Source organism: Danio rerio, chromosome 19 (assembly GCF_049306965.1).
Source record: "Danio rerio strain Tuebingen ecotype United States chromosome 19, GRCz12tu, whole genome shotgun sequence".
In the NCBI taxonomy this organism is placed as follows: Eukaryota; Metazoa; Chordata; class Actinopteri; order Cypriniformes; family Danionidae; genus Danio; species Danio rerio.
The window spans coordinates 40,133,127-40,160,882 of NC_133194.1; the positions used below are offsets into that span (position 1 = coordinate 40,133,127).

A 27,756-nucleotide genomic window follows, 5' to 3' on the forward strand; every position below is an offset into this window, starting at 1 on the left:
ATGGCAGATTTGCAAAAAGAAAAGAGCAATCTTGAGGAAATGAAAGAGAACATCTCTAAACAAACAGAAGATATTGAAAAAGAAAAAGATAAAATAAGACTACGAGAAGATGAACTTGAGCAACTTCAAGCAGAGATTCATAAACAACAAAGTGAAACAGAAATTGAAAAGAGCAACATTGAAAGGGAGAGAGCAGCAATAATCAAGGATGTTGAAGATCTGCAAAGTAAAATAATTAGTTTAGACAGAGATGCAGAGAGTCTAAAACTTGACAGAGAAGCATTTGAGAATGAGAAAGAAGAATTGAAACAGATGAAAACTGAGCTGGAAAGAGAAGCAGATGAGATTGAGAAGATCAAACTAGAGACACAACATGAAAGACAGAGAGTGGAGGAAATGACTGCTGATTTTATGGAAACAATGAACAATGAGAGAAAACAACTAGATAAAAATAAAGTCATGATAGAAGAACAGAAACAGGAAATGGAGAAAAAAAGAGATGATATGGACCAAAGCAGAAAGAGTCTGGATGAAGACCTGAAGATGATGAAGGCGCAAAAACAAGTGCTTGAGGAAGAGAAGAACAAGTTAGAACAGATGAAGATTGGGCTGGAAAGAGAAGCTGATGAAATCAGCAAGATAAAAGAAGAGACTCAAAATGAAAGACAGAATTTGGAGAAGATGGCTAATGCACTTAAAGAAGAGAGAGAATATCTTGCTGAAGAAATAAAGAGAAAAAATCAAGTCCTGGATAAAATAAAAGTTGCAAATGAGTCTACACTGGCAGATCTGCAAAAAGAAAAGCGCATTCTTGAGGAAATGAGAGAGAACATCTCTAAACAAATAGAAGATATTGAAAATGAGAAAGAGAAATCAAAACTCAGAGAAGATGAGCTTAAGAAACTTCAAACAGAGGTTCAGAAACAACAAAGTGAGATTGACATGGAAAAGACCAACATTGAAAGTGAAAGAGCTGCAATGATCAGGGAAAAACAGAACATGATGACAGAGTTGAAAAAGAAGTCTGAAGATGTTGAGATGCAGATGAAGGAGATATTGACTGAAAAGGAATTGCTGCACAATGACAGAAATCTGCTGAAGAAAGATGTGGAAGATCTGCAACAAAAGCTAATGAGTATAGAAAGAGATTCAGAGAGTCTAAAACTTGACAAAGAAGCATTTGAGAATGAGAAGGAAGCAATGAAGCAGATGAAAACTGACCTGCAAATACAAGCAGATGAGATTGAGAAGATCAAACTAGAGACACACCATGAAAGACAGAGAGTGGAGGAAAAGACTGCTCAAATCCAGAAAGAACGAGAAGAAATCAACACTCTTGTTGAGGAAATTAAAAAGAAAAGAGATATTATAGATGAAAGCTACACTGAAATACGAAAAGAAAAAGAAGCAATAGAGAGTGACAGGTCTGACTTGGAGAAAGCCAAATCTCAGACTTTTAAACAAAATAAAAACATTGAAATTGCACTTGCCGAGATACAACAAAAGAGGAACGCCCTTGAGAAAATGAGTAAGGAGATATCAAGAGACAGAATGAAACTTGAAGATGAAAAGAAAGAGATACAATTAGCAAGGGAAGAACTTGAAAGAATGCACGGAGACATGCAAAGACAACAAGAAGCCAAGGATCACCTTTTGTCTGGCATCACAGACGAGAGTCTGCTTAAGAAGTCAGAGGCTGAAATTGTTCTTCAACCAAGTCAGGTGGATAAAGCCAAGCCTGCAAGAAAAACAGAGATATCAGATTCAGATAAACAGCCTGTGTTTGTGCAGCAGATGCCGGAAATGGACTTAAAAGATGCACTGAAAAAAGATTTTGAGAGCGAAAAGTTAGACTTACCTAAAGTCAAAGATGTTTTACCTCAAGACCAGCAGATGAAGTTAGAGCAGAAACTAATTGAAGATGAAATGGACAAGCTTAAACAAATGCGAGCTGAACTACAAAAAGAAGCTGATCAGATTGAAAAGAAAAAACAGGACATGCAGAATGAAAGACAGAAGCTGGACGACATGGCAGCTCGACTTCAGGAAGAGAGAAGAACAAATGAACGTCTTAATGAGGAGATAAATATTCAGAAAGTTAATCAACAAAAGCAAGCAACTGCATTTCAAATGGAAAAGACTGATTTTGAAAGAATCAAAACAGAAATTGATCAAGCCAACAAAGAACTTGCAGATCAGCAGGAAAAGAATAAAAAGACAATAACAGAGATGCAGAAAGAGAGGGAGACTCTTGAAGAAATGAGAGCAAACATCTCAAAGCAAGTTGAGACCATTACAAACGAAAACAAAAGTCTTTCTAGCAGAGAAAGCGAACTTGCAAAGCTGCAGGAAGACATTTTACAACAACAACAAGAAATGGATGAACTAAAAAATACCATCATGATGGAAATGTGTCAGCTAGACCAGAGACAATCTGACATTGATCTATTACAAAAAGAGGTTGATGATCTAATGGATTTCACAAAGACTGAAATGGCCAATGTAGAAAGAGAAAGATTGGAGGTTTTGGCACAGACAAGAAATATAAAGAGTGATATGGTTAGTCTAAAGATGGAGAAGGAGGCCTGTGAACAACTCAGGCTAAAATTGAATGAGGAGAAAGATTTGATTGAAAAAGAAAGAGAGCTGCTGACCAAAAACCTGGATCACACAGATAAAGACAAAATGGATATGAAGAGAGAATTGGAGAATCTAAAAGTAGAGAAAGAAACCATTAAAAATGAGAAGAAGGAACTAGAGAAGATGAAAATTAGCCTTCAAAGAAAAGCTATAGGTTTCAAAGAATTTTCGGAGAAAACAAAGGATGAAAGACCAATAGTGGAAGAGATGGCAGCACAATTTACAAGACAATTAGACATTAGCGAACGTCCTGCTGAAGGCAAATTTATAGAAGAGCGTTTAGATCAGACAGAAAAGAAAAGAAGGAAAACTTATTATACCGAAGACTTGTTTCAAGAAGAAAAAACTGATCTGCAGAAAACCAAAGAAGAGATAAACTATGATAGGGAAGAAATATACAGACAAAGAACTGAGTTAAATAAAGAGAAAGAAACTCTCAAGCAGATGCATACAAGTAACTTGAAGGAAATAGAGAATATAGAAAAGGAGAAGGAGAAGATTCAACGCACATGGAATGAACTAGATCAAATAAGAGCAGAACTTCAAAATAAACAAAGAGACATGGATGACACAACAAATATCATGATGAAAGAAAAGGCTGAGTTGGCTAGAGACTTAGAAAACCTCCAAAATGAGAAAGATGAGCTACAAAAGAGTAGAGAGAACATTCAAAAGTTGATGAAAGAACTTCAGGAGGAAAGACTGAAGACATCAGAAGCATTAAATAAAGAGAGACAACAATTTACTGAGGAGATCAAATTGAAAAATGACAGCCTTGATGAAATACAAGCTGAGATAGACAGACAAAAGCGAGCTCTTGTTACGGACAAAGAGATAATTACCAAACAAATGATGGATCTGCAGAAAACCCAAGATGTCAGAAGACAATCGGATGAGAGTGACATTGCAAGAGCAAACCTGCAGAGAGAAAGAGAGAGTCTTGATCAGTTAAGTGTGGAGATCCTTAAGCAAAAACAAGATCTAGAGAGAGAAAGGGATGAATTGTTGGAGCAGTGGCGGCTGGTGGAGACACAAAAGATGGACAATGAAAATGTGAAACAACTAAAGACAGAGCTATTGGATGAGAAGGAATCGACTGAGAAAATCAGAAAGCAGCTGGAACAAGACAAAGCTTATATGGAAGAAAATAAATTAAATCTCCATAAAGAATTAGAGGAATTAAATCTCCAAAAACAGGGCATTCAAGATGAAAGAGCTCAACTAGAGCGAATGAAAGGTGAGCTCCAAATGAAAGCAGATGATATAGAAAGGAAAATGCAAGAAATACTTTATGAAAAACAGAAATATGCAGAGAGAAAGTCTGAAAATTACAAGATACAAACATACCTAGATGAAGCAAATGCTGAGGTACAAAAACTAAATAAAGAGCTGGAAAGATATGATGAAAATTTAGAAAAATGTAAGCTTGAACTAGACAAAGCAAGAGCCGAAACAGAGCGAGTAAAACAAGGTGCTAAAATACCGGAGACACAACAGATAGAGCAAAGTTTGCAAAAAGAAAGAGACTACATTGAGGATATCAGAAGGAACCTGTTTAAAAAGGAAGAGGCCATTGAAAAGGACAAGGCCGAAATAAGGTTGAGGCACCAAGAACTAGATCTCATCCAAGCAAAAGTTGTCAAACAGAAAGAAGAGATGGTTAAACAGAAGATTGAATCAGAGCGAGAAATCCAACAAGAGAAAAAGAAACTACAGAGGTCAGAAGAGGAATTAGAAGACAAGATGCAGAAGATTAAACGTGAAATGATTGAACTTAAGCTTCTTCAGGATGAAACTGATGGCAAAAGAAAAGATGTTGACAACAAGATGAGACAGGTAGCAAGAAAAAGAGATGAGCTGGAGAAAATGAAGGCTGATGTTGAAAGTGCAAGTAAAAAACTTGAAGTGGACAGGGTCATGTTAAATACAGAACGTGATGAGTTGGAGCGGATTAAAACTGAGTCACAAAGAGCAACAGAGCACATGCAATCTCATGCTGAAGAAAGAGCAGGAGATCTTGGAGAGAAAGAACCGGTGAACACCAGGATTCAGAGGCTTATTCAAGAGGCTGAAAAGGCTAGCAAAATGGCTTGGAGTACAAAACATGAACCAGAAATGAGAATGCAGAGAGAGGTTAGTGTTGAAGAGGAGTCAGTGGAAAGGCAAGATATGAGTGCTAACATGCAGAGAATGATCCTGGAAATTGAGCATGCCAGAGAAACTCTTAGAGGGATGAAGGATGAAGTCCAGGCAGCCAGAAAAGAAAGGTCTGAACTGGAGAACATGAAGCTTGAATTCTTAACCATGAAAAAGAACATGGAAAAAACTTATGAGCAGCAGAATGATGAGATACAAAAAGAGAAACAGCAAATAGAGAGTAGCAAAATGTTGCTAAGTAGAGAGAGAAATGATCTTGAGCAGAACAGGGCTGATTTGGAGAGACAAAAACAAATAATGGCATTGGACAAACAAAAACTCCTTGCTGAAAATGAATTACTGGAGAGAGAAAAGGCTGACGTAATAAAAATAATTGAGAATCTTGAAAGCCTTCGAGAAGAGGCAACTAGAGAAAGAGCGACAGAAACAGCTCAAGCAACAAGGAGAGATTCTGAGGAATTAATGCAGAAAATGGAAGCACTGAGCATGGAAGACTTCCAAGAAGCAAGTAAGAATCAGATGGTCGAACTAAAGAGACAGATAGACAAACTGATAGAGTTGAAGGCTGATCTGCTACAACAGCAGACAGAACTTAAGAAAACCAAAGCAGATTTAAAACAACAGATGGATGATCTTGAAAAAACAAGGTCTGAAATATTAAAACATGAAAAGGACACAGACAGTAAAACAAGAGAATTGGAGCTGATAGAAATCCAAAGACAGAAAGACGATCTAGAAACAAGAATTCAGAAATTGACCCTTGAGAAGAGAGATCTGGAGGTCCTGAGGTCTGAGATTGTCCTAGAAAAGAAAGACCTGGATCAGAAGATGAAGCAAGTGATAAGAAAGAGGGACGAGATGGAGAAAATCAGATCTGATATAGCAAATGCCACAGAGGAGATCAACAGAGAAAGGCAGGAGCTGGAAATACTCAGGAACAATGTTCAAAGTGCAAGACATGATTTTGAACTTCTGCTGGAAAGAACTGCAAATCTAGAAGATGAGGAAAGTGCTGCAACTGACATTGAAAGGTTAGTTTTAGAGGTTGTGAAAATCAGGGAAATGGTGAGAAATCTAAAAGGTGAAATGGAGAGAAGGATGGAGAAAAGTAAGGTGGAGATAGATGAAAAAGAAATATTTAAGTCTGAGATCCAGAGGTTCATCCAGGATATTGGACAAATAAGGGAAAATCTAGGAGGCCTTGGAGAGGAGATAGAAAAAACCAGGAGAGACAAGAGAGAATTGGAGAAGATGAGGGCAGAGCTTGCAGAGAAACAACAGGAGCAAGAGAGCATGAGAGAAATGCTCCATAAAGAAAGAGAAGAACTGGAGCAGCTAAAGGATGAGATCAACCGAGAAAAGGAGGATGTTGAAATCAGGAGAGAGCTAGTTGAGGCAGTAATAGATAAAGAAGAAATGAAAGAGTTTACAGACATACAGAAATACAAGGAAGAACTACAAAGTGTCACTGAAGAACTCCTGACAAAGAAGAGGGATCTAGACCAGCTCAACTCAGATGTACAGGACCTGAGGCAAACCATAGAAGAAATTAATATACAGCATGGAAAGAAAAGGGCTGAACTGGAAGGCATTGGTTTTGAGTTAAAGAAGGGAGAACAGTTACTGGAAAAACAGAAAGATGAATTAAAGGAGAATGGCTGGATTGTGGAAGAAATAAAGAATAAGAAAGATTCACTTGAAAAGATCAATATGGAAATACTTAGGAAGAATGAAGATATGGATAAAGAAAAGGGAAAGTTAAGGCAAGAAAAGCAAGAGATGGATCTATTCAGAAGTGAACTACAAAGACAAAGAGAAGATCTAGAAACCAGTATTCAGAAACTCACACATGAGAAGAGAGAGATGGAAGTTTTAAGGTCTGAGATTGTCCTAGAAAAGAAAGACCTTGATCAGAAGATGAAGCAAGTGATAAGAAAGAGGGACGAGATGGAGAAAATCAGATTTGATATAGCAAATGCCAGAGTAGAAATCGATGGAGAAAGGCAGGAGCTGGAAATACTCAGGGATAATGTTCAAAGTGCAAGACAGGATTTTGAACGTCTAGTGGAAAGAACTGCAAATCTAGAGGTTGAGGAAAGTGCCGCAACTGACATTGAAAGATTAGTTTTAGAGGTTGTGAAAATCAGGGAAATGGTGAGAAATCTAAAAGGTGAAATGGAGAGAAGGATGGAGGAAAGTAAGGTGGAGATAGATGAAAAAGAAATATTTAAGTCTGAGATCCAGAGGCTCATTCAAGATATTGGACAAATAAGGGAAAATCTAGGAGGCCTTAAAACTGAGATAGAAAACACCAAGAGAGACAAGAGTAATTTGGAGAAGATGAAGGCAGAACTTGAAGAGAAACAACAGGAGGAGGAGAGCATGAGGGAAATCCTGCAGAAAGAAAAAGAAGAACTGGAGCAACTGAAGAAAGACATCAACCGAGAAAAAGAGGATATTGAAATCAGCAGGGAGCTAGTTGAGTCTGAAATATATGAAGGAGAAGTTAAAGGCTTTACAGATGTACAGAAATACAAGGAAGAACTACAAATAGTCACTGAAGAACTCCTGACAAAGAAGAGGAATCTGGAGCAGCTCAACTCAGATGTACAGCATCTGATGCAGACTTTGGAAGAAGTGGATATACAGTATATAAAGAAGAAGGCTGAACTTGAACATATCACTTCTGAGATACAGAAGAGAGAGCAGATCCTGGAAAAGCAGAAAAAGAAGTTGGAGGAGAATGGTTGGATTATTGAAGAAATAGAGATGATGAAAGTTACTCTTGAAAGTATCAATATGGAAATACTTCAGAAGAGAGAAGATATGGAAAAAGAAAAGGAGAATTTAAGGAGAGAGAAACAAGAGACAGAGCTTTTCAGAGGTGAACTACAAAGACAGAGAGATGAAGTTGAATCTTCAAGACAAGCTTTGATAATGGAAAAGGATCAGTTTAAGCTAAAAATTGATCACCAAAGGAATGAAATGAGCGCTGCCTTTGAAAAAGAACATAAACGTTTAGAAAACATGGAAAATGATCTAGAAAATCAAAGGGCTAAACTTGCTGAAAGCCTTAATGATGCTGCAAAGATGGAGCAGAAGCTACAACAGATGAAGAATGAACTAAACAAAGAAAAAGAGCAAGTAGAAGAAATGAAGCAGATGGTCAAAACAGAGAGGGTTAAGATTGAACAAGAAAAAGAAGAAATGAGAAAACAGACTCAAGAGATTGAAGATGGCCACGAGAAGCTTCAAAAGAAGACAGAGATAGCAGATAAACTCCTTCAGGATGCAAACAGTGAGAGCGACCGATTAAAAGACCTCAGCATGAAACTTCAAATGCAAAGACAGGATATTGAGAAAACCAACACAGAAATGGAAACCAAGAAGAGAAGTCTCGATAGAATGAGCAGAGAACTTCAAGATGACAAGATACGACTGAAAAATGACAGGGATGCTTATGAAAAGGACATGACACATTTGGAGCTTAAAAGGGAAGAGCTAGTAAGAGAAACAGAAGATCTGGAAAGAAAAATCTTACAGCAGAGAGAACAAGATGAGATGGCCAAACGAGATATTGAAAATCAGACAGAAGCTCTAGAGGTAATGAAGGTGGACATTTTGAAGAAAAGGAATGAATTTGCAAAAGAGATGGAAAATGTACATTCAGAAAGACAGAAATTGCTTTTGCTTCAAGGTGCATTGCAAAGTCAGGAAAGTGAACTTGAAAACAGAGTATTCATGGAAGAACAGAAACATTTAAAACAGGCTAAAGCTGAAACTGAAGAGTGCAGAAAGCAATTAGCGGAAATGAGTGAAACAGTGACGACTGAACAAAATGAATACAGGAAGCTTATTGAAGAACTACAAAGAGAAAAAGAACAACTTGAAATCAGTAAAAATCAGATAGAACAAGAGAAGAAAGATCTCCAAAACATGAAAAGCAATCTAGAAAGGCAATTAGAAAGTCTGAGACATGAAAAAGCAAATGTGGAAGATGAGAAAAACGCACTAGAAAAGATGAGGTCAGAATCCAAGGAGATCCAAAATGCTATCAGGAAGGAGAGGGAGGATCTAGAAAACTGCTGGGTGGAGATTGAAGGAGAAAAGAAAAGAATGGAAGAAGAAACCAGACGATTAGAGATGCATAGGGAAGAGATTAAGAAAGTGGACAGCGAGCTACAAAAAAGTAGAGAGAACATTGAAAGTAGAGAAGAAAAGATTAACAACAAAATGGAAGAATTGCTGCAAATGAAGGTTGAAATGGGGAGAACAAAAGAAGAAATAGAAAAAGAAAGTCAAAGACTTCAAGATGCTACTATTGATCTCGAAAATGCTAAGGCTGAGATACAGAGACAGGAGGACAAATTTGAAGACATAATAGACATTAAAATACAGGAGAAAGAAAGAGAAATAAAAATCCAATTAGATAAAGAAACTAAACGCTTGTCTGAAGAGATTGAATTGAAAGTCAAAGACCTTGAAATGGAAATGGCAGACATGAAGAGACAAAAGCAAGAAATTGAGGATACAAAAGGTTTGCTTGAAAAGGAAAAGCAAGAACTTAAACAAGAAAAGAAAGAACTGGAGGACCAAATGATGGACCTCACTCGTGAAAAACAAGAAACAGAGGAAGAGAGGAATAACTTGATGGCTTTAAAGAATCAACTAGAAGATTTAAGAAAAGAAAATGAGATTGTGAAGGAAAAACTTACTTTGGAAAAATCAAACATTGAGGAAATGCAGCTCAAGATTTTCAAGCAGCAGCGACTGAATGATCAGACCAGAGAGGAGAACAAGAAAGAAAAAGAAAGTCTAGAACAACAAAGGTTTGAAACTGAACAGCAGAAACAGATGTTGGAGATCAGCACCACAAAAATGATGGAGGAGAAGAACGAGATGGCTGATTTATCAAGGGAACTTCAAAAAGCCAAAGATGAACTGGAAAAAATAGCATACAAAACCAACAAAGAAAGACATGAGGTTGAACAAATGCAAGCTGAGTTACATAGTCAAATTCAGGCTATTGAACAACAAGGACAAATCATGCAAGACAAACAGAATCATCTTGAAGAAAAGGAGCTGAGCATACAGAGGAAGGAAGAGGAAATAAAGATTGGAAACACTGAGTTTCAAATTGAACAGGAACATTTGAACAATGTTCTCGAGGAAACCAATAAGAGACAACATGACCTTGAAGTGATGCGGGCTGATATAGAATTGAACAAACAAAAAAATAACAAGGACTTTGAGTTGCTTGAGAAGATCCGCAGTGAATTAGAAAATGAAAAATATGATCTGCAGATCTGGACTGAACAACAAAAACATTTGGTTGAAGTTCAATTACAAGAGTTAGAGAAAGAGAAGGAAAGACTGGAAAAGATGGAGATAGAGCTCCAAAGTAAAAGAGAACAAACTGAGAAAGAAAAGGCTGATCTAAACAGGGTTAATGCTGAAATACAGAGAGAGAAACAAGTTATTGATAAAAAGAGGCACATGACTAACAGGGCAATGGAAGAACTAGAAACAATAAAAACTGAGCTGAAGGAACGACAAGAAAAGATTCAAACTGAGCAAGAAAAGCTGGAAGAGGAGAAACTTCTGGTGCAGATTGAAGCTGAAAATCTGAATAAAGTTTTAGAAGAGATCAAAAGGCAGCAAGAAAAACTGGAAATAAGCGAGGCTGATCTTAAAGTTATGAAGGAGCAGTGTGAAAATGCTAGGGAAGAAACTGAAAGGAAGAAGTGTGATATAGAAGAACAGATTCAAAATAATGAGAATGCAAAACACCTTCTGGAACAAGAGAGAAAAGACATTGACAAGCAAAAACAAGAGTTACAGAAACAAGCTGATGATCTGGACATGCGAATGATTGCGCACAGAGAAAACGTAGAGATGAGTAAAAGATCACTCGATGAAGAAAAGAAGCTTCTAGAGCAGAAGGCTAATGAAATCCTAAGACAGAGAGATGACTTGGAGAAAGAAAAAGAGGACATGATGAAGAAATGGAACAAGCTGGATGTACTTCAGAATGAAATGCAAAATGAAAACAAAGCAATGGAAGAAATCAAATATGAGTTAGATGGCAAAAGGAACGAAATTAATAAAGAACAGCAAAGACTGGAGGAGAGTTTAAGAGCCATTAATGAAGAGAAGGGAGATCTGGAGATCATGAGGGCTGACTATGAAAAACAAGAGCAACAAATAGAAGAGATGAGAGTAGAAGCAAAGATGGAGAGAAAAGAACTTGATCAGATAAAGAGTGAACTGGAAAAAGACAAAACTGAAATCGATTATGAGTGGAAGAAATTGAACAATGACAGAAATATGATTGAAAAGGAAAGAAATGACTTGGAGAAGATGAAGTCTGAATTAATGACACAAAGGCAGCAAATGGAAGACGAGAGATCAGAACTTGACCAGAAAATAAAAGAAGCTAATACAGAGAAAGATAAGATTGAAAAGAACAAAGAAATAGTTGAAAGATTAATGGCTGAGGTGGAGGAACAGAGAAATGATTTTAAACTCAAGAAAGAAGAACTTGCTCTTGAAAGACAAAATATTGTAGATGAAAAATATCTTCTGGCTCAATGTGAGACTGAACTGCAAAACAAAAGTGAACAAATCAGAAACATGGAAGAAGCAGTAAAGAATGAGAGAGAAACACTGAAAGAAACAGAAGCTCATCTGCAAAGGGACAAAAAAGAAATTAAAAGCATCATTGAAGAAACAAGCAGACAAAAAGAAGATCTGGAGAAGATTAGCACAGGCATGAATGTACAAAAACAAGAGTTGAAAAACAAAAAAGACACTCTGGAACAAGAAAGAGAAGAAATAAATCATAAATGGACACAGTTTCAACAAAGGATTGATGAATTTGATGCTCAAGTCAGAAAACAGAAGGAAGAAGATTTAACAAACCAGAAGAAGATGGAAGAAGAAAGAAAATGTCTAGAAGAGGTCAACGGCAAAATCATCGAGATGAAGACTAAAGCTGAGTTGGAGCATCATGAAATAAACCAGAAAATCGAAGAGCTTCAAACACTGCAGGAACAGATTATGAAAGAAAAAGAGAAAGCAGAAGCCATGACTATAAAACTAAAGATGGAGAGAGAAGACCTTGATCAGATAAAGAGTGAACTGGTAAGAGAGAAAACTGAAGTAGATCATGAGCAGAAGAAACTCAATGATGACATAAAGATGATTGAGCAGGAAAAAGAAGACCTGGAGAAGATGAAGTCTGAAATAATGACACAAAAACAAGAAATGGAAAAAGAGAGATCAGAACTTGACAACAAGATACAACAGACAGATCTAGAAAAACATGACATTGAGAAAAGCAAAGAAATAGTTGAAAAGTTAATGTTTGAAGTGGAAGAACAGAGGCATGAGATTCAACTCCAGAAAGAAGAACTTGACATTGAAAGACAAAAAATTGCAGATGAACAAGATCTTCTCATTCAAAATAAGAGTGAACTGCAAAATGAAAATGAGCGAATCAGAAACATAAATGAGGTAATAAAGAAAGAGAGAGAAACACTGAAGGAAATGGAAGCTCATCTTGAAAAAGAGAAAGAAGAAATGAAGAGCATCACTGAAGAAACACGACGACAAAAAGAAGATCTGGAAAAGATGAGCACAGATATAAAAGAACAAAACCAAGACTTGATGAAGCAAAGAGACCTTCTAGAACAAGAAAAAGAAGATATAAATCATGAATGGACACAGTTACAACAAAGGATTGATGAATTTGATGCTCAAGTCAGCAAACAAAAGGAAGAGGATTTAACGAAACAGAAGGAGATGAAAGAAGAAAGAAAAAGTCTAGAAGAGACCAAAGCCAGAATCATCGAGATGAAAACTAAAGCTGAGCTGGAAGACATCAAGAAAGAAAAAGAGAAAGAAGAAGAAGAAGAAGAAATGAGAGTAAAAGTAGAGATGGATGGAAAAGAACTTGATCGGATAAAGAGCGAACTTAAAAGAGAGAGATCTGAAATAGATCATGAGCAGAAGAAACTAAATGATGACAAGAAGATAATTGAGCAGGAAAAACAAAACCTGGAGAAGATGAAGTCTGAAATAATGAAACAAAGACAGCAGATGGAAGAAGAGAGATCAGAGCTTGAAAACAAGATAAAGCAGACATATATAGAAAAATGTGACATTGAGAACAGCAAAGAAATAGTTCAGAAATTAATGGTTGAAGTGGAAGAACAGAAGCATGAGATTCAATTCCAGAAAGAAGAACTTGACATTGAAAGACAAAAAATTGCAGATGAACAAGATCTTCTCATTCAAAATAAGAGTGAACTGCAAAATGAAAATGAACGAATCAGAAACTTAAATGAGATAATAAAAAAAGAAAGAGAAACACTGAAGGAAATGGAAGCTCATCTAGAAAAGAAGAAAGAAGAAATTAAGAGTGTCAGTGAAGAAACACGACGACTAAAAGAGGATCTGGAAAAGATGAGCACAGACGTAAATAAACAAAACAAAGACCTGATGAACCAAAGAGACCTTTTAGAACAAGAACGAGAAGAAATAAATCATAAATGGAAACAGTTACAACAGAGGATTGATGAATTTGATGCTCAGGTCAGCAAACAAAAGGAACAGGATTTACCAAAAGAGAAGGGGATGAAAGAAGATAGAAAAAGTCTGGAAGAGACCAAAGCCAACGTCATCGAGATGAAGACTAAAGCTGAGCCAGAGGAGATCAAGAAAGAAAAAGAAAAAGAGAATGAAGAAGAAGAAGAAGAAGAAGAAGAAATAAGAGTAATAGTAGAGACGGAAAGAAAAGAACTTTATCAGATTAAGAGCGAACTTGAAAGAGTGAGATCTGAAATAGATCATGAGCAAAAAAAACTAAATGATTACATGAAGATGATTGAGCAGGAAAAAGAAGACCTGGAGAAGATGAAGTCTGAAATAATGAAACAAAGACAGCAGATGGAAGAAGAGAGATCAGAACTTGACAACAAGATACAACAGACAAATTTAGAAAAACATGACATTGAGAAAAGCAAAGAAATAGTTGAAAAATTAATGGTTGAAGTGGAGGAACAGAGAAAAGACATTCAACTCCAGAAAGAAGAACTTGACATTGAAAGACAGAAAATTGCAGATGAACAAAATCTTCTGGTTCAAAACAAGGCTAAACTGCAAAATGAAAATGAACGAATCAAAAAAGTGGATGAGGAAATAAAGAAAGAGAGAGAAACACTGAGGGAAATGGAAATTCATCTAAAAAAGGAGAAAGAAGAATTAAGGAGCATCATTGAAGAAACACAAAGACGAAAAGAAGATCTGGAAAAGATGAGCACAGACATAAATGAACAAAAACTACATCTAAAGAACCAAAGAGACCTTCTAGAACAAGAAAGAGAAGAAATAAACCATGAAATGACACAGTTACAACAGAGGATTGATGAATTTGATGCTCAAGTCAGCAAACAAAGGGAAGATTTAACAAAACAGGAGATGGAAGAAGAAAGAAAAAGTCTAGAAGAGACCAAAGCCAGAATCATCGAGATGAAGACTAAAGCTGAACTGCAAGAGATCATGCAAGAAAAAGAGGAAGAAGATGAAGAAGAAATGAGAGTAATAGTAGAGATGGAGAGAGAAGAACTTAATCAGATAAAGAGCGAACTTAAAAGAGTGAGATCTGAAATAGATCATGAGCAGAAGAAACTAAATGATGACAAGAAGATAATTGAGCAGGAAAAAGAAGACCTGGAGAAGATGAAGTCTGAAATAATGACACAAAGACAGCAAATGGAAGAAGAGAGATCAGAACTTGACAACAAGATAAAGCAGACAGATCTAGAAAGACATGACATTGAGAACAGCAAAGAAATAGTTCAGAAATTAATGGTTAAAGTGGAGGAACAGAGAAAAGACATTCGGCTCCAGAAAGAAGAACTTGACATTGAAAGACAGAAAATTGCAGATGAACAAGGTCTTGTGGTTCAAAACAAGGCTAAACTGCAAAATGAAAATGAACGAATCAAAGAAATGGATGAGGAAATAAAGAAAGAGAAAGAAACACTGAAGGAAATGGAAGCTCATCTACGGAAGGAGAAAGAAGAAATGAGGAGCGTCATTGAAGAAACACAAAGACGAAAAAAAGAGGATCTGGAGAAGATGAGCACAGACGTAAATAAACAAAACCAAGACCTGATGAACCAAAGAGACCTTCTAAAACAAGAACGAGAAGAAATAAATCATAAATGGACACAGTTACAACAGAGGATTGATGAATTTGATGCTCAAGTTAGCAAACAAAAGGAAGAAGATTTAACGAAACAGAAGAAGATGGAAGAAGAAAGAAAAAGTCTAGAAGAAACCAAAATTAAAATAATCGAGATGAAGACTAAAACTGAGCCGGAAAAGATCAAGAAAGAAAAAGAGAAAGAAGAAGAAGAAGTAATGAGAGCAAAAGTAGAGATGAAGAAAGAAGAACTTGATCAGATTAAGAGCCAACTTGAAAGAGTGAGATCTGAAATAGATCATGAGCAGAAGAAACTAAATGATGACAAGAAGATGATTGAGCAGGAAAAAGAAGACCTGGAGAAGATGAAGTCTGAAATAATGAAACAAAGACAGCAGATGGAAGAAGAGAGATCAGAACTTGACAACAAGATAAAGCAGACAGATCTAGAAAGACATGACATTGAGAACAGCAAAGAAATAGTTCAGAAATTAATGGTTGAAGTGGAGGAACAGAGAAAAGACATTCGGCTCCAGAAAGAAGAACTTGACATTGAAAGACAGAAAATTGCAGATGAACAAGGTCTTGTGGTTCAAAACAAGGCTAAACTGCAAAATGAAAATGAACGAATCAAAGAAATGGATGAGGAAATAAAGAAAGAGAAAGAAACACTGAAGGAAATGGAAGCTCATCTACGGAAGGAGAAAGAAGAAATGAGGAGCGTCATTGAAGAAACACAAAGACGACAAAAAGAGGATCTGGAGAAGATGAGCACAGACGTAAATAAACAAAACCAAGACCTGATGAACCAAAGAGACCTTCTAAAACAAGAACGAGAAGAAATAAATCATAAATGGACACAGTTACAACAGAGGATTGATGAATTTGATGCTCAAGTTAGCAAACAAAAGGAAGAAGATTTAACGAAACAGAAGAAGATGGAAGAAGAAAGAAAAAGTCTAGAAGAAACCAAAATTAAAATAATCGAGATGAAGACTAAAACTGAGCCGGAAAAGATCAAGAAAGAAAAAGAGAAAGAAGAAGAAGAAGTAATGAGAGCAAAAGTAGAGATGAAGAAAGAAGAACTTGATCAGATTAAGAGCCAACTTGAAAGAGTGAGATCTGAAATAGATCATGAGCAGAAGAAACTAAATGATGACAAGAAGATGATTGAGCAGGAAAAAGAAGACCTGGAGAAGATGAAGTCTGAAATAATGAAACAAAGACAGCAGATGGAAGAAGAGAGATCAGAGCTTGAAAACAAGATAAGGCAGACATATATAGAAAAATGTGACATTGAGAACAGCAAAGAAATAGTTCAGAAGTTAATGGTTGAAGTGGAAGAACAGAAGCATGAGATTCAATTCCAGAAAGAAGAACTTGACATTGAAAGACAAAAAATTGCAGATGAACAAGATCTTCTCATTCAAAATAAGAGTGAACTGCAAAATGAAAATGAGCGAATCAAGAACATAAATGAGGTAATAAAGAAAGAGAGAGAAACACTGAAGGAAATGGAAGCTTATCTTGAAAAAGAGAAAGAAGAAATGAAGAGCATCACTGAAGAAACACGACGACAAAAAGAAGATCTGGAAAAGATGAGCACACACATAAATGAACAAAAACAAGATCTGAGGAGCCAAAGAGACCTTTTAGAACAAGAAAGAGAAGAAATAAATCATAAATGGAAACAGTTACAACAGAGGATTGATGAATTTGATGCTCAAGTCAGCAAACAAAAGGAAGAGGATTTACCAAAAGAGAAGGAGATGAAAGAAGATAGAAAAAGTCTAGAAGAGACCAAAGCCAACATCCTCGAGATGAAGACTAAAGCTGAGCCAGAGGAGATCAAGAAAGAAAAAGAAAAAGAAGAAGAAGAACAAGAAATGAGAGTAAAAGTAGAGATGGAGAGAAAAGAAATTGAGCAGATAAAGAGCCAACTCGAAAGAGTGAGATCTGAAATGGATCATGAGCAGAAGAAACTAAATGATGACAAGAAGATGATTGAGCAGGAAAAAGAAGACCTGGAGAAGATGAAGTCTGAAATAATGAAACAAAGACAGCAGATGGAAGAAGAGAGATCAGAACTTGACAAGAAGATAAAGCAGACAGATCTAGAAAAACATGACATTGAGAACAGCAAAGAAATAGTTGAAAAATTAATGGTTGAAGTGGAAAAACAGAAGCATGAGATTCAATTCCAGAAAGAAGAACTTGACATTGAAAGACAAAAAATTGCAGATGAACAAGATCTTCTCATTCAAAATAAGATTGAACAGCAAAATGAAAATGAACGAATCAAAGAAATGGATGAGGAAATAAAGAAAGAGAGAGAAACACTGAAGGAAATGGAAGTTAATCTACAAAAGGAGAAAGAAGAAATAGAGAGTGTCATTGAAGAAACACAAAGACGAAAAGAAGATCTGGAGAAGATGAGCACAGACATAAATGAACAAAAGCAAGACCTGATGAACCAAAGAGACCTTCTAAAACAAGAACGAGAAGAAATGAATCATAAATTGACACAGTTACAACAGAGGATTGATGAATTTGAGACTACAAGTAACATTCTTGTGACAACCAAAATGGAAGAAAAAACAGAAATGGATGAAAAACTTCAACAGGCTATTAAGGAATATGAAAGCATCATAGAAGAAACAAACAGGAAAAGAACTGAGCTAGAAGAAATTGAGGTTGATCAGTCACAACAAAATAAAAACGTTGAGACCATGAAAGATCTTTTGGAGAAAGAGAGAAAAGACACTGAAAAGGAAAGAGAAGAGTTACAGAAACAAGCTGATGATCTGGAGATGCAAATGATAGAGCACGGAGACAAAGAGGAGATGAGCAAAAGATCACTGGATGAAGAAAAGAAGCTTTTAGAGCAGAAGGCTAATGAAATCCTGAGACAGAGAGACGACTTAGAGAAAGAAAAAGAGGACATGATGAAGAAATGGAACGAGCTGGATGGTCTTCAGAAGGAAATACAAAACCAAAAGAATGAAATGGAAGAAATCAAATGTGAGTTAGAAACTAAAAGGATTGAAATTATTAAAGAACAGAAACGACTAGAGGAGAGTTTAAACACTGTGAATGAGGAGAGACAATATCTGGAGATCGTGAGGGTTGACTATGAAAAACACCAGCAGCAAATAGAGGAGATGAGAGTGAAAACAAAGATGGAGAGAGATGAACTTGACCAACTGATGGCCAAGATGCTAATGGACCGAAAAGAAAATGAAAGGAGCAAGGACATGATAGGACTCCTAAAGAAGGAAATGGAGCAAACAAAATTCAATCTGGATGCTCAAGAGGAGGAACTGAAACTGGAAAAGCAAAAAATACAAAATGAGAAGAAAGATCTGGAGATGTTCAAGGCTGAAATCAAAAGAGAAGCCAGTGAAGTAAAGACATTGAAAGAGCAGCAATTAGAAAAAGACACAAAAGCATTTGAAGCATTAAAAGAGGAACATCTACCTGGACAGTTTGTTCAACAGAAGGGAGGAGAATTTGAACGCATACAAATAGATGAAGTCAAGAGAATTTTGTCTGAAATTCACAAGGAAAAGAAGGAACTTGAAAGAAACAAACAAATCCTTGAACATCAGAGAGAAGCGCTATTGGAGATTAAGAGTAAACAACCATCAGAGAGGCTGGATGTGATTTTGGTTAGTTCAGCTACACAAACATCTGATCTAGAAGACATACCTGACGTTTCAGCCTCTCAGGGAGAGACTGTTGAGAAACACACAGACATTATTAAGGAATATACAACTTCCATACCAAAAGAGGAATATGAGATAGATAAATTGAAGCAGCAGGGAGACAAAAAGCTCAAATCAACAAGAGAAGATACCAAAATGGCGGACACTGAAGTGACAACACAATATAAATACATTCCAGATCCATCCATTATGATGAAGCTGGAGTCTGGTAAAGATGAAACTGATGGCCTTACTGAAGTGCATACGACAGAGAGAAGGGAACTAGAAATTACAAAACTTGCTTTACAGAGCGAGCAGCAAGAAATCGAGAAAATAAGACAAGACATTGACAGAGAGAAAAATGACCTGGAGAAATACAGAAGCGATCTGGAAAAACAGTATGAAGAGATGGAAATATGCAAACAGAATATCGAAAATGAAAGAGCTGAGCTAGAAATTGATTTGGAAAACATCATAATTGAGACCAAGAGCAAACAGGAGAGACTAGAAAGCATAGAAGTCCAACTTCAAGAAAAGAATGTACAAATGGGAACCATCTTAGATGAGTTGAATAAGAGACAAGAGGAGCTAGATGCCATAAAGGCAAAGACACAAAGAGAGAAAGAACAGATGGGGCACACAGAAGAATTGGAAAAAGATGAGCTTATAGCCATACTTCAAAAAAGAGAGGAAATTGTAAAAAGACACATGGAGGAAATACAAAACCAAAGGGAGGAATTACAGAAAGAGAAAGATCAATTTGGAAATATGCAAGCTGAGCTCCAGAAGGGACAGCTGGAAATGGAGATGCATCAGTTAATGCTGAATTCAGAAAGAGATGAGCTGAATGGAATGAGAGTCAATCTGGAGAAACAGAAGGAGGAGTTTGAGCTCATGCAACAAAATCTGGAATCCAGAAGACCAGAGAGCCTTTTAGAGGATATCCTCAAAGAAAAGAAAAGGGTAGAAGAAATGGCAGCCCAACTTTCCAAAGAACAGGAAGAGTTTAGAAATATAATGTCTGAGACAATTAAACGGATGGAGAAGATCAAACAAATTGAGGGAGAAATAAAAACAAAACAAATTGAGATGGCATGCTTGGAAGAGCTGAAACAAAAAGAGCTGGATGAGCAAAAAAACATGAGAGAGTGTGAAAATCAAGAGCTCCAGATGAGAAGAGAAGAACTGGCAAAAATGAAGACCGAAATTGACATTGAAAGAGATGAAATTCAGAAATTAAGAAAGCAGTACGAGAAAGAAAAATGCGAACTGGAACAAATTAAACCAGACCTGCAGAAAAGAGAACCAGAGAAAATTGATGCAGAAGTCCAACATGATGAAATCCATGGTGGTATAGACTCTTTGAAAGAAGAGAGAGAAGAAATCGAAAAGATGAAAGCTGACTTACAGAACAAACTAAGAGAAGCTGAAAACATGAGGGATATTATGAAAAGAGAAAAGGATGAGTTAGAAAAGAAAGAAGCTGAAATAGAGCAGATGGCTGTAGAAACAGAGGACAATGACAGTGACAAAAATTTACAAGATGAAATGATGAAGATTGAAGCAATCCTCAAAGTAACCAAGAAACAAAAAAATTACCTGGAGCAAATGAATGAGAATTTGACCAGGGAGAAAACAGAGCTGGAAACCAATTGTCAGATGCTAGAAAGAGAAAAGACTGAACTGAACAAGAAGGTAAAGGAAACAGAAGAGTTTCACATGTCCAAAATGGAGGAGAGAGAGGCAGAGAGAAAAACTATAGAAAGAGTGATGGATGAGATGGCTGAAGAGCATGAAAAAATCAAAAAAGAAAGAGAGGAGCTGGTAAATATGGAAGAAGAAATTAAAAAGCAGAGAAGAGTCCTAGAAGAAAGTATGAATGAGATGACAAAGAAGAAAAGTGAGCTACAACATGAGAGGTCTGAATTATATAAACAAAAACAACAACTGGAAGACATGATAGCTTCAGAAAGTAAGAGGGATGTAGACACTGAAAGGTCCAGACAAGATAAAGAGGACGAACAAATATTGAAAAGAGAGAGAGAAGAGATTGCAGATATGAAAGATCAATTGCTGAAGGAAAAAGAGGACGTTGAAACCACTAAAGAAAGAATTAACAGAGAGAAAGAACACATTGAAAAAATGCAAAGCCAATTAAATGACCAAAAAGAAGAAATGGATCTTGAAAATCAGAAATTATTATATATGAAGACTGAGATTCAAGTCAAAACAAATGCTCTTGAGAAAATGATGCAGGATTTACAAAAAGAGAGGGAAAACGTAAATGCTTTAGTAATTCAACATCAAAAAGAAAGAGAACAGAGGGATATACTAATAGAAGAAAACAAGCGAAAAGAGAAGCATGCAGAAGCTGAGATTCAAAGACAGTTCGAGGACATAGAAAGTGTGAAAGTCAGGTTGGTGACAGAGAGCAATCAAATTGATAAGATGAATTCAGAATTAAAGACTAGAAGTGAAGAACTAGAGAATCTAATCAAAAAACAGCAAAAAGAATTTGAAACAAAAGAGAATGAAATGCAAAGAGAACGAAAGGCTTTGGAAAAGATGAACGCTGAGCTAGAAAGGAAATCCACTGAACTTAAAAACAAGATTGAGAAAGTAACTGTCTGGGAAGCAGATTTACAGAAAGAGAAAAACAAGACAGAAGAGCTAAAGAACATCTTAGAAAGAGAGAAAAGTGAACTTTACCAAGAGAAAGCTCAAGTACAACAACAAAAACACGAAATGGAAACCATTCGGAAAACCATGAAGAGTGAGATGGAAAACCTGGAGTGTTTAAGAAATGAACTTGAAGATGAGAAGAAAAGCATGCTGAGTAGACTGTCAATGGAAAAACATGAAATAGATAAATTAAAAACAGAGATACAGTCAGAGAAGGAGAGTATTGAAGAGGAGAAGAAGACGTTAAAGCAGTTGAAGGATGAAAATGAAAGTAAAAGAACTCAATTGGACAATACCATAGAGAAAATGAACATGGATAAACTAAGCATTCAAAGAGAAAAAGACTCCCTTGAAGAGATCAAGGCTGATTTACAAAGAAAGGCTGAAAAACTTGATGAGGAAATGAGGAAAGCAGTGCAAATCACTTCTCAAATCAGTCAGGATGCAAAGATTTTGGACGATGACAGAGAAAAGGAAGAAGAGCTAAGATCCATGCGTGCTGATATTGAAAGACAAGCTAAAATTCTGGAATCTGATGTACAGCTACTTCAGACAGAAAAAGAGATCTTGGAAAAGAGCAAAACAGAGAATGACCTGCTGAGAGAAGATCTAGAAAAACAAAGAAAAAGAAATGACTTGACTTTGCAAGAACTGCGCAAAGAGAAAATGGCACTGGAGCAGATGATTACTGACATAACAAAGGAGAAAGATGCAGTAGCAAGCTTGCAGAATGAAGTAAGTCTTAAACAACATGAGCTGAAAAACAAAGAAACAGAACTCGATGAGCAAAGAAAAGAAATGGATGACCTAAGAATGCAGCTGGAAATGAGGCAAAATTCTACAAATAAACAGCAGCAGGAGGTTGATGTCTTTATTGTTGAAAACATGAAAATGAGAAATGACTTAGAGAGCATGAAAACCCTTCTGGATGAAGAGAGACGGCAGCTGCAAGACAATATTAAAACGTTTGAAGACCAGAAGAATGTTCTTCATCCAAGCAAGACTGATGCAGTGCAACAGACAGATGAGCTTGAGAAATTCACAACAGACATAAAGACTGAAAAGGAGCATGTTGAAAAGGAAAGAGAAGAGATTGATGTTTTGAACAAGGAAATAATTAAAAGTAAAGAGGAACTCCAAAGCTTGAATCTTGAGATTGAAATGTTTAAGCAGGAAATAGCAGGGAAAAGAGCTCAGATTGAAAGTCTTGAGCAATTAAGAGCAGATTTACTTGCAGGAGCTGATGACATTAAAACATTGGTGCAGACAGAAAAACAAATGGCCATCGAGGACACTGAAAAAAAGACAGAAGTTGAACTGCAGATGAATCTACAGAAACAGAAGAATGAATTAGAGGAACTGAGGAATACAATTGAGGCAGAAAAACATCAGGTTGAGAACAGAAAGATCATGTTAGATAAACAGCAGAAGGAGGTGGAAGACATCATGACAGTCATCAAAAGTGAAAGAGATGTACTTGAGAAAGAGAAGTCTGAACTGAACAAACTCAGCCATGTTCTCAATGAAAAAGTACAGAGAGAACAAGAAGAGCTTGAAAGGCTCCTTGAGAAAGAAAGAGATGACATTGAAAACTGCAAAAAGATCATCGAGAGTGAAAAACAGAGTATTGAAAGGGAGAGAGCTGAGTTAAAGAGACTAAAGGAAGAAGTTGAAGTACAGCATGAGAGAACTTTGCTGCAACAAGATAAAAACATGATACAGAAAGAAAAAGAGCACCTGGAAGGCGAAAAAGCTAGAACAACAGAGGAAATTCATAACCTCAAGGAGGAAATAAAGAGAAAATCATCTGAATTGGACATGTTAAACAAAGAGATTGAAGCAAAACGACAGGAGGAAGAACTGCATGGCTTACCAGAAGAAATAGAGATAGAGGATCACTTAAAGAAAGAAGATGATGTCCTGAGAGAGGAAATAATAAAGAAACAACAAACAGATGCATCTCAGAAGTTTCAGCTGAAAACCACCTCAAGAGATGCTGAAACACAAACATCTTTAGATGAAATTACAAAAACAGATGAACGAAGGCAAAGAGCATTAGAAGAAACAGTTGCAACAACAGCAAAACAACCCATTGTGATAAAGTTAGAGGACACACTCACATCTGAAGTCCAAGAAATGAGGGACCATTTAAACAATGAAATTAAAGAGTTGGCGAGAATGAAGACAATTATGAAAATGGAGAAAGACCAACTGAAACAAGCAAAATCTGACATTCAAACGCAGATGGAGGAATTTGAGAGAAATATGGAGGAAGCCATGGAGGAGAAATCAAGAAATGAAGAAAAGCTGCTGCAACTTACACATGACAAAGAGGATTTATCAAACACCCTTGATAAGAAAAATAAAGAAATAGAGAACAACACAGAAACATTTCTGAAGAAGATAGCTCAACTGGAAACAACTATAGTTTTGATGAAAAAAGACAAGGAAAACATTGAAAATGAGTTACTTCAGCTGAAACAAATTGAACAGGAGAGAGAAATCCAAAGAAAGGCAGATGTTACTTCCACTGAAAAAGAAATGTACACTGAAAAAGTCACATATAAAACAGAACTGGAAGACAGCAAAGAGAAGATAAAGCCAGACAGAGACAGCACCCTGGAACTGACTGACACTGATAGTGCCAAAACAGACGGAGAAAGAGAAGCACAAACCTTGGAAACTAAAGTCCAAGACGTTCTCCAGCTAACAGATGACACCACACAAGACCAAGAAGAGCTACATGATGAAATGGAGAATAAAATGAAGATCATTCTTGAACTGAATAAGGCTAAGAAAGACCTGCAAAAACTAAAGGAAGAATGCAGAAGTGCTGAAGAAGAAAAGTCAGTGATCATGGAGAGCCTCGAGAGAAGGAGGAACAGCCTAGAAAAGGTTCAATCTGAAGTTCTGTCACTGACACAAGAGATTGATCATCTTGCACAGATCAAGACTGAAATGCAACAAATCGAGATCAAAATGCAAATACAGACAAGGAGTGTGGCGACTCAATGGGAAACTGATGTTCAAATTCAACAAGAAGGCCAAGAGCCAATAGAGACAACAGGACATATTACAAAGAAATCAGAAGAGGAAATATCTGCAAAAAAGACAAAACAACCAATTGTGACAAAGTTAGAGGACACACTCACATCAGAAGTGCAAGAAATGAGAGACATGGAAATAGAAGATGTGGCGAGAATGAAGACAATGATGAAAATGGAGAAAGACCAACTTGAGCAAGCAAAATCTGACATTCAAAGGCAGATGGAAGAATTTGAGAGAAATATGGAGGAGACCTTGAAGGAAAAGTCAAGAAATGAAGAAACATTACTGCAACTTCTACATGACAAAGATGACTTATCAAACACCCTTGATGAGAAAAGTAAGGAAATTGAGAACATCACAGTAACATTTAAGAGAAACATAGCACAACTGGAAACAACTATAGCCATGATGAAAAAAGACAAAGAAAACATTGAAAATGAGTTACTTCAGCTGAAACAAACTGAACAGGAGAGAGAAATCCAAAGAGGAACAGATGATACTTCCAACGAAAGAGAAAATTATGATGAAAAAGTCACATACAAAACTGAACTGGAAGACAGCAAAGAGAAGAAAAAGCCAGACAGAGACAGCTCCCTGAAACTGACTGATGCTGATAGTGCCAAAACAGATGGAGAAAGAGAAGCACAAACCTTGGAAACTAAAGTCCAAGATGTTCTCCAGCTAACAGATTACACCACACAAGACCAAGAAGAGCTACATGATGAAATGGAGAATAAAATGAAGATCATTCTTGAACTGAATGAGGCTAAGAAAGACCTGCAAAAACTAAAGGAAGAATGCAGAAGTGCTGAAGAAGAAAAGTCAGTGATCATGGAGAGCCTCGAGAGAAGGAGGAACAGCCTAGAAAAGGTTCAATCTGAAGTTCTGTCACTGACACAAGAGATTGATCATCTTGCACAGATCAAGACTGAAATGCAACAAATCGAGATCAAAATGCAAATACAGACAAGGAGTGTGGCGACTCAATGGGAAACTGATGTTCAAATTCAACAAGGCCAAGAGGCAACAGAGACAACAGGACATATTACAAAGAAATCAGAAGAGGAAATATCTGCAAAAAAGACAAAACAACCAACCGTGACAAAGTTAGAGGACACACTCACATCAGAAGTGCAAGAAATGAGAGACAGTTTAAATAAAGAAATGGAAGATGTGGCGAGAATGAAGACAATTATGAAAATGGAGAAAGACCAACTTGAACAAGCAAAATCTGACATTCAAACGCAGATGGAAGAATTTGAGAGAAATATGGAGGAAGCCATGGAGGAGAAATCAAGAAATGAAGAAAAGCTGCTGCAACTTACACATGACAAAGAGGATTTATCAAACACCCTTGATAAGAAAAATAAAGAAATAGAGAACAACACAGAAACATCTCTGAAGAAGATAGCTCAACTGGAAACAACTATAGTTTTGATGAAAAAAGACAAAGAAAACATTGAAAATGAGTTACTTCAGCTGAAACAAACTGAACAGGAGAGAGAAATCCAAAGAGGAACAGATGATACTTCCAACGAAAGAGAAAAGTATGATGAAAAAGTCACATACAAAACTGAACTGGAAGACAACAAAGAGAAGAAAAAGCCAGACAGAGACAGCTCCCTGAAACTAACTGACGCTGATAGTGCCAAAACAGACGGAGAAAGAGAAGCACAAACCTTGGAAACTAAAGTCCAAGATGTTCTCCAGCTAACAGATGACACCACACAAGACCAAGAAGAGCTACATGATGAAATGGAGAATAAAATGAAGATTATTCTTGAACTGAATGAGGCTAAGAAAGACCTGCAAAAACTAAAGGAAAAATGCAGAAGTGCTGAAGAAGAAAAGTCAGTGATCATGGAGAGCCTCGAGAGAAGGAGGAACAGCCTAGAAAAGGTTCAATCTGAAGTTCTGACACTGACACAAGAGATTGAGCATCTTGCACAGATCAAGACTGAAATGCAACAAATCGAGACAAAAATGCAAAGACAGACAAGGAGTGTGGCGACTCAATGGGAAACTGATGTTCAAATTCAACAAGAAGGCCAAGAGGCAACGGAGACAAGAGGACATATAACAAAGAAATCAGAAGAGGAAATATCTGCAAAAAAGACAAAACAACCAACTGTGACAAAGTTAGAGGACACACTCACATCAGAAGTGCAAGAAATGAGAGACAGTTTAAATAAAGAAATGGAAGATGTGGAAAGAATGAAGACAATGATGAAAATGGAGAAAGACCAACTGGAACAAGCAAAATCTGACCTTCAAAGGCAGATGGAGGACTTTGGGTCAAATATGGAAGAAGCCATGAAGGAGAAGTCAAGAAATGAAGAAAAGTTGCTGCAACTTACACATGACAAAGATGTCTTATCAAACACCCTTGATGCGAAAAATGCAGAAATCGAGAACATCATTGAATCATTCATAAAGAAGATGGCACAACTGGAAACAACTATAGCCATAATGGAAAAAGACAAGGAAAACATTGAAAATGAGTTACTACAACAGAAAGATAAAGAAGACAAAGCAGTAGAGACAGAATTCAGTCAAGAACCTACAGAAGATGTCAAGCAAAGGAGAAGCATAGAGACACAAACAGAAGAAGACCAGGAAACAGATGCGATACCACAGTATGGAGAAATAGAAGCAATGAAAAGGAGAATACTAGAAATGAAGGAAGAACTAAAAAGCAAATTACAAGACATCAGGAGAAAGGAAATGGAAAGACTTGGCATGCAAAGAGAAAAAATCGAGTTGGAGCTACAGAAAGCTGAAATCGAGAGATACAATGAAGCACTTCAGCGAGAGAGAGAAACCGACAGACTTAAGCTCATGGAAAAAGAGAGGGAAATACTTCTTTTGAGGGAGTATATGATGATTGAGATCAATCAACTGAGAAGCTCAGAGACAGAAGAAACAAGTCCTCAGCATTTGGAGATGATGGAGCACTTCATCAGTGATGCAGCAGTAAGAATGAACCAGTTCAGAAGGGTTACAGACAGAGCCGTGCAAACGCTGATTTTGGAAATAGATGAAGAACAGTTTGGAGGAGCTCAGGGAGGGTCAAGTGAAAAAGTGCAAAGTGTCAGTGCAAGGGCGGAGATTGCTCTGGATATCCTAAGAGAGCACAGGGAGGTGGAAGTGAGAGAAGAATCCCAGAGAAGAGATGTAGCTGGGCCAACTTCACGGAGATCAAGGCTACTGCACTGGATCAGAAGACGCTGCTGTTGCTGCTGTCCCAGACATTCTAGAAACACAGTGGAAGAAGAGCAAGACAGTTTATAATCACAGGTATTTTGAAAAAATTTG

General features: G+C 36.8%; 1 protein-coding gene across 1 annotated transcript in view; it reads left to right on the forward strand.

Annotated features, from left to right (window-relative positions):
• si:ch211-250g4.3 overlaps window positions 1-27,756 on the forward strand; it is a 58,971-nt gene that overhangs the window by 29,374 nt on the left and 1,841 nt on the right. The window contains exon 5 of the mRNA XM_680892.11: window positions 1-27,738. This exon is cut by the window's left edge and continues 15,786 nt beyond it. Within this exon, the coding sequence (XP_685984.6) occupies window positions 1-27,732 (27,732 nt within the window). The 3' untranslated portion in view covers window positions 27,733-27,738. The remainder of the gene's footprint in view (window positions 27,739-27,756) is intronic.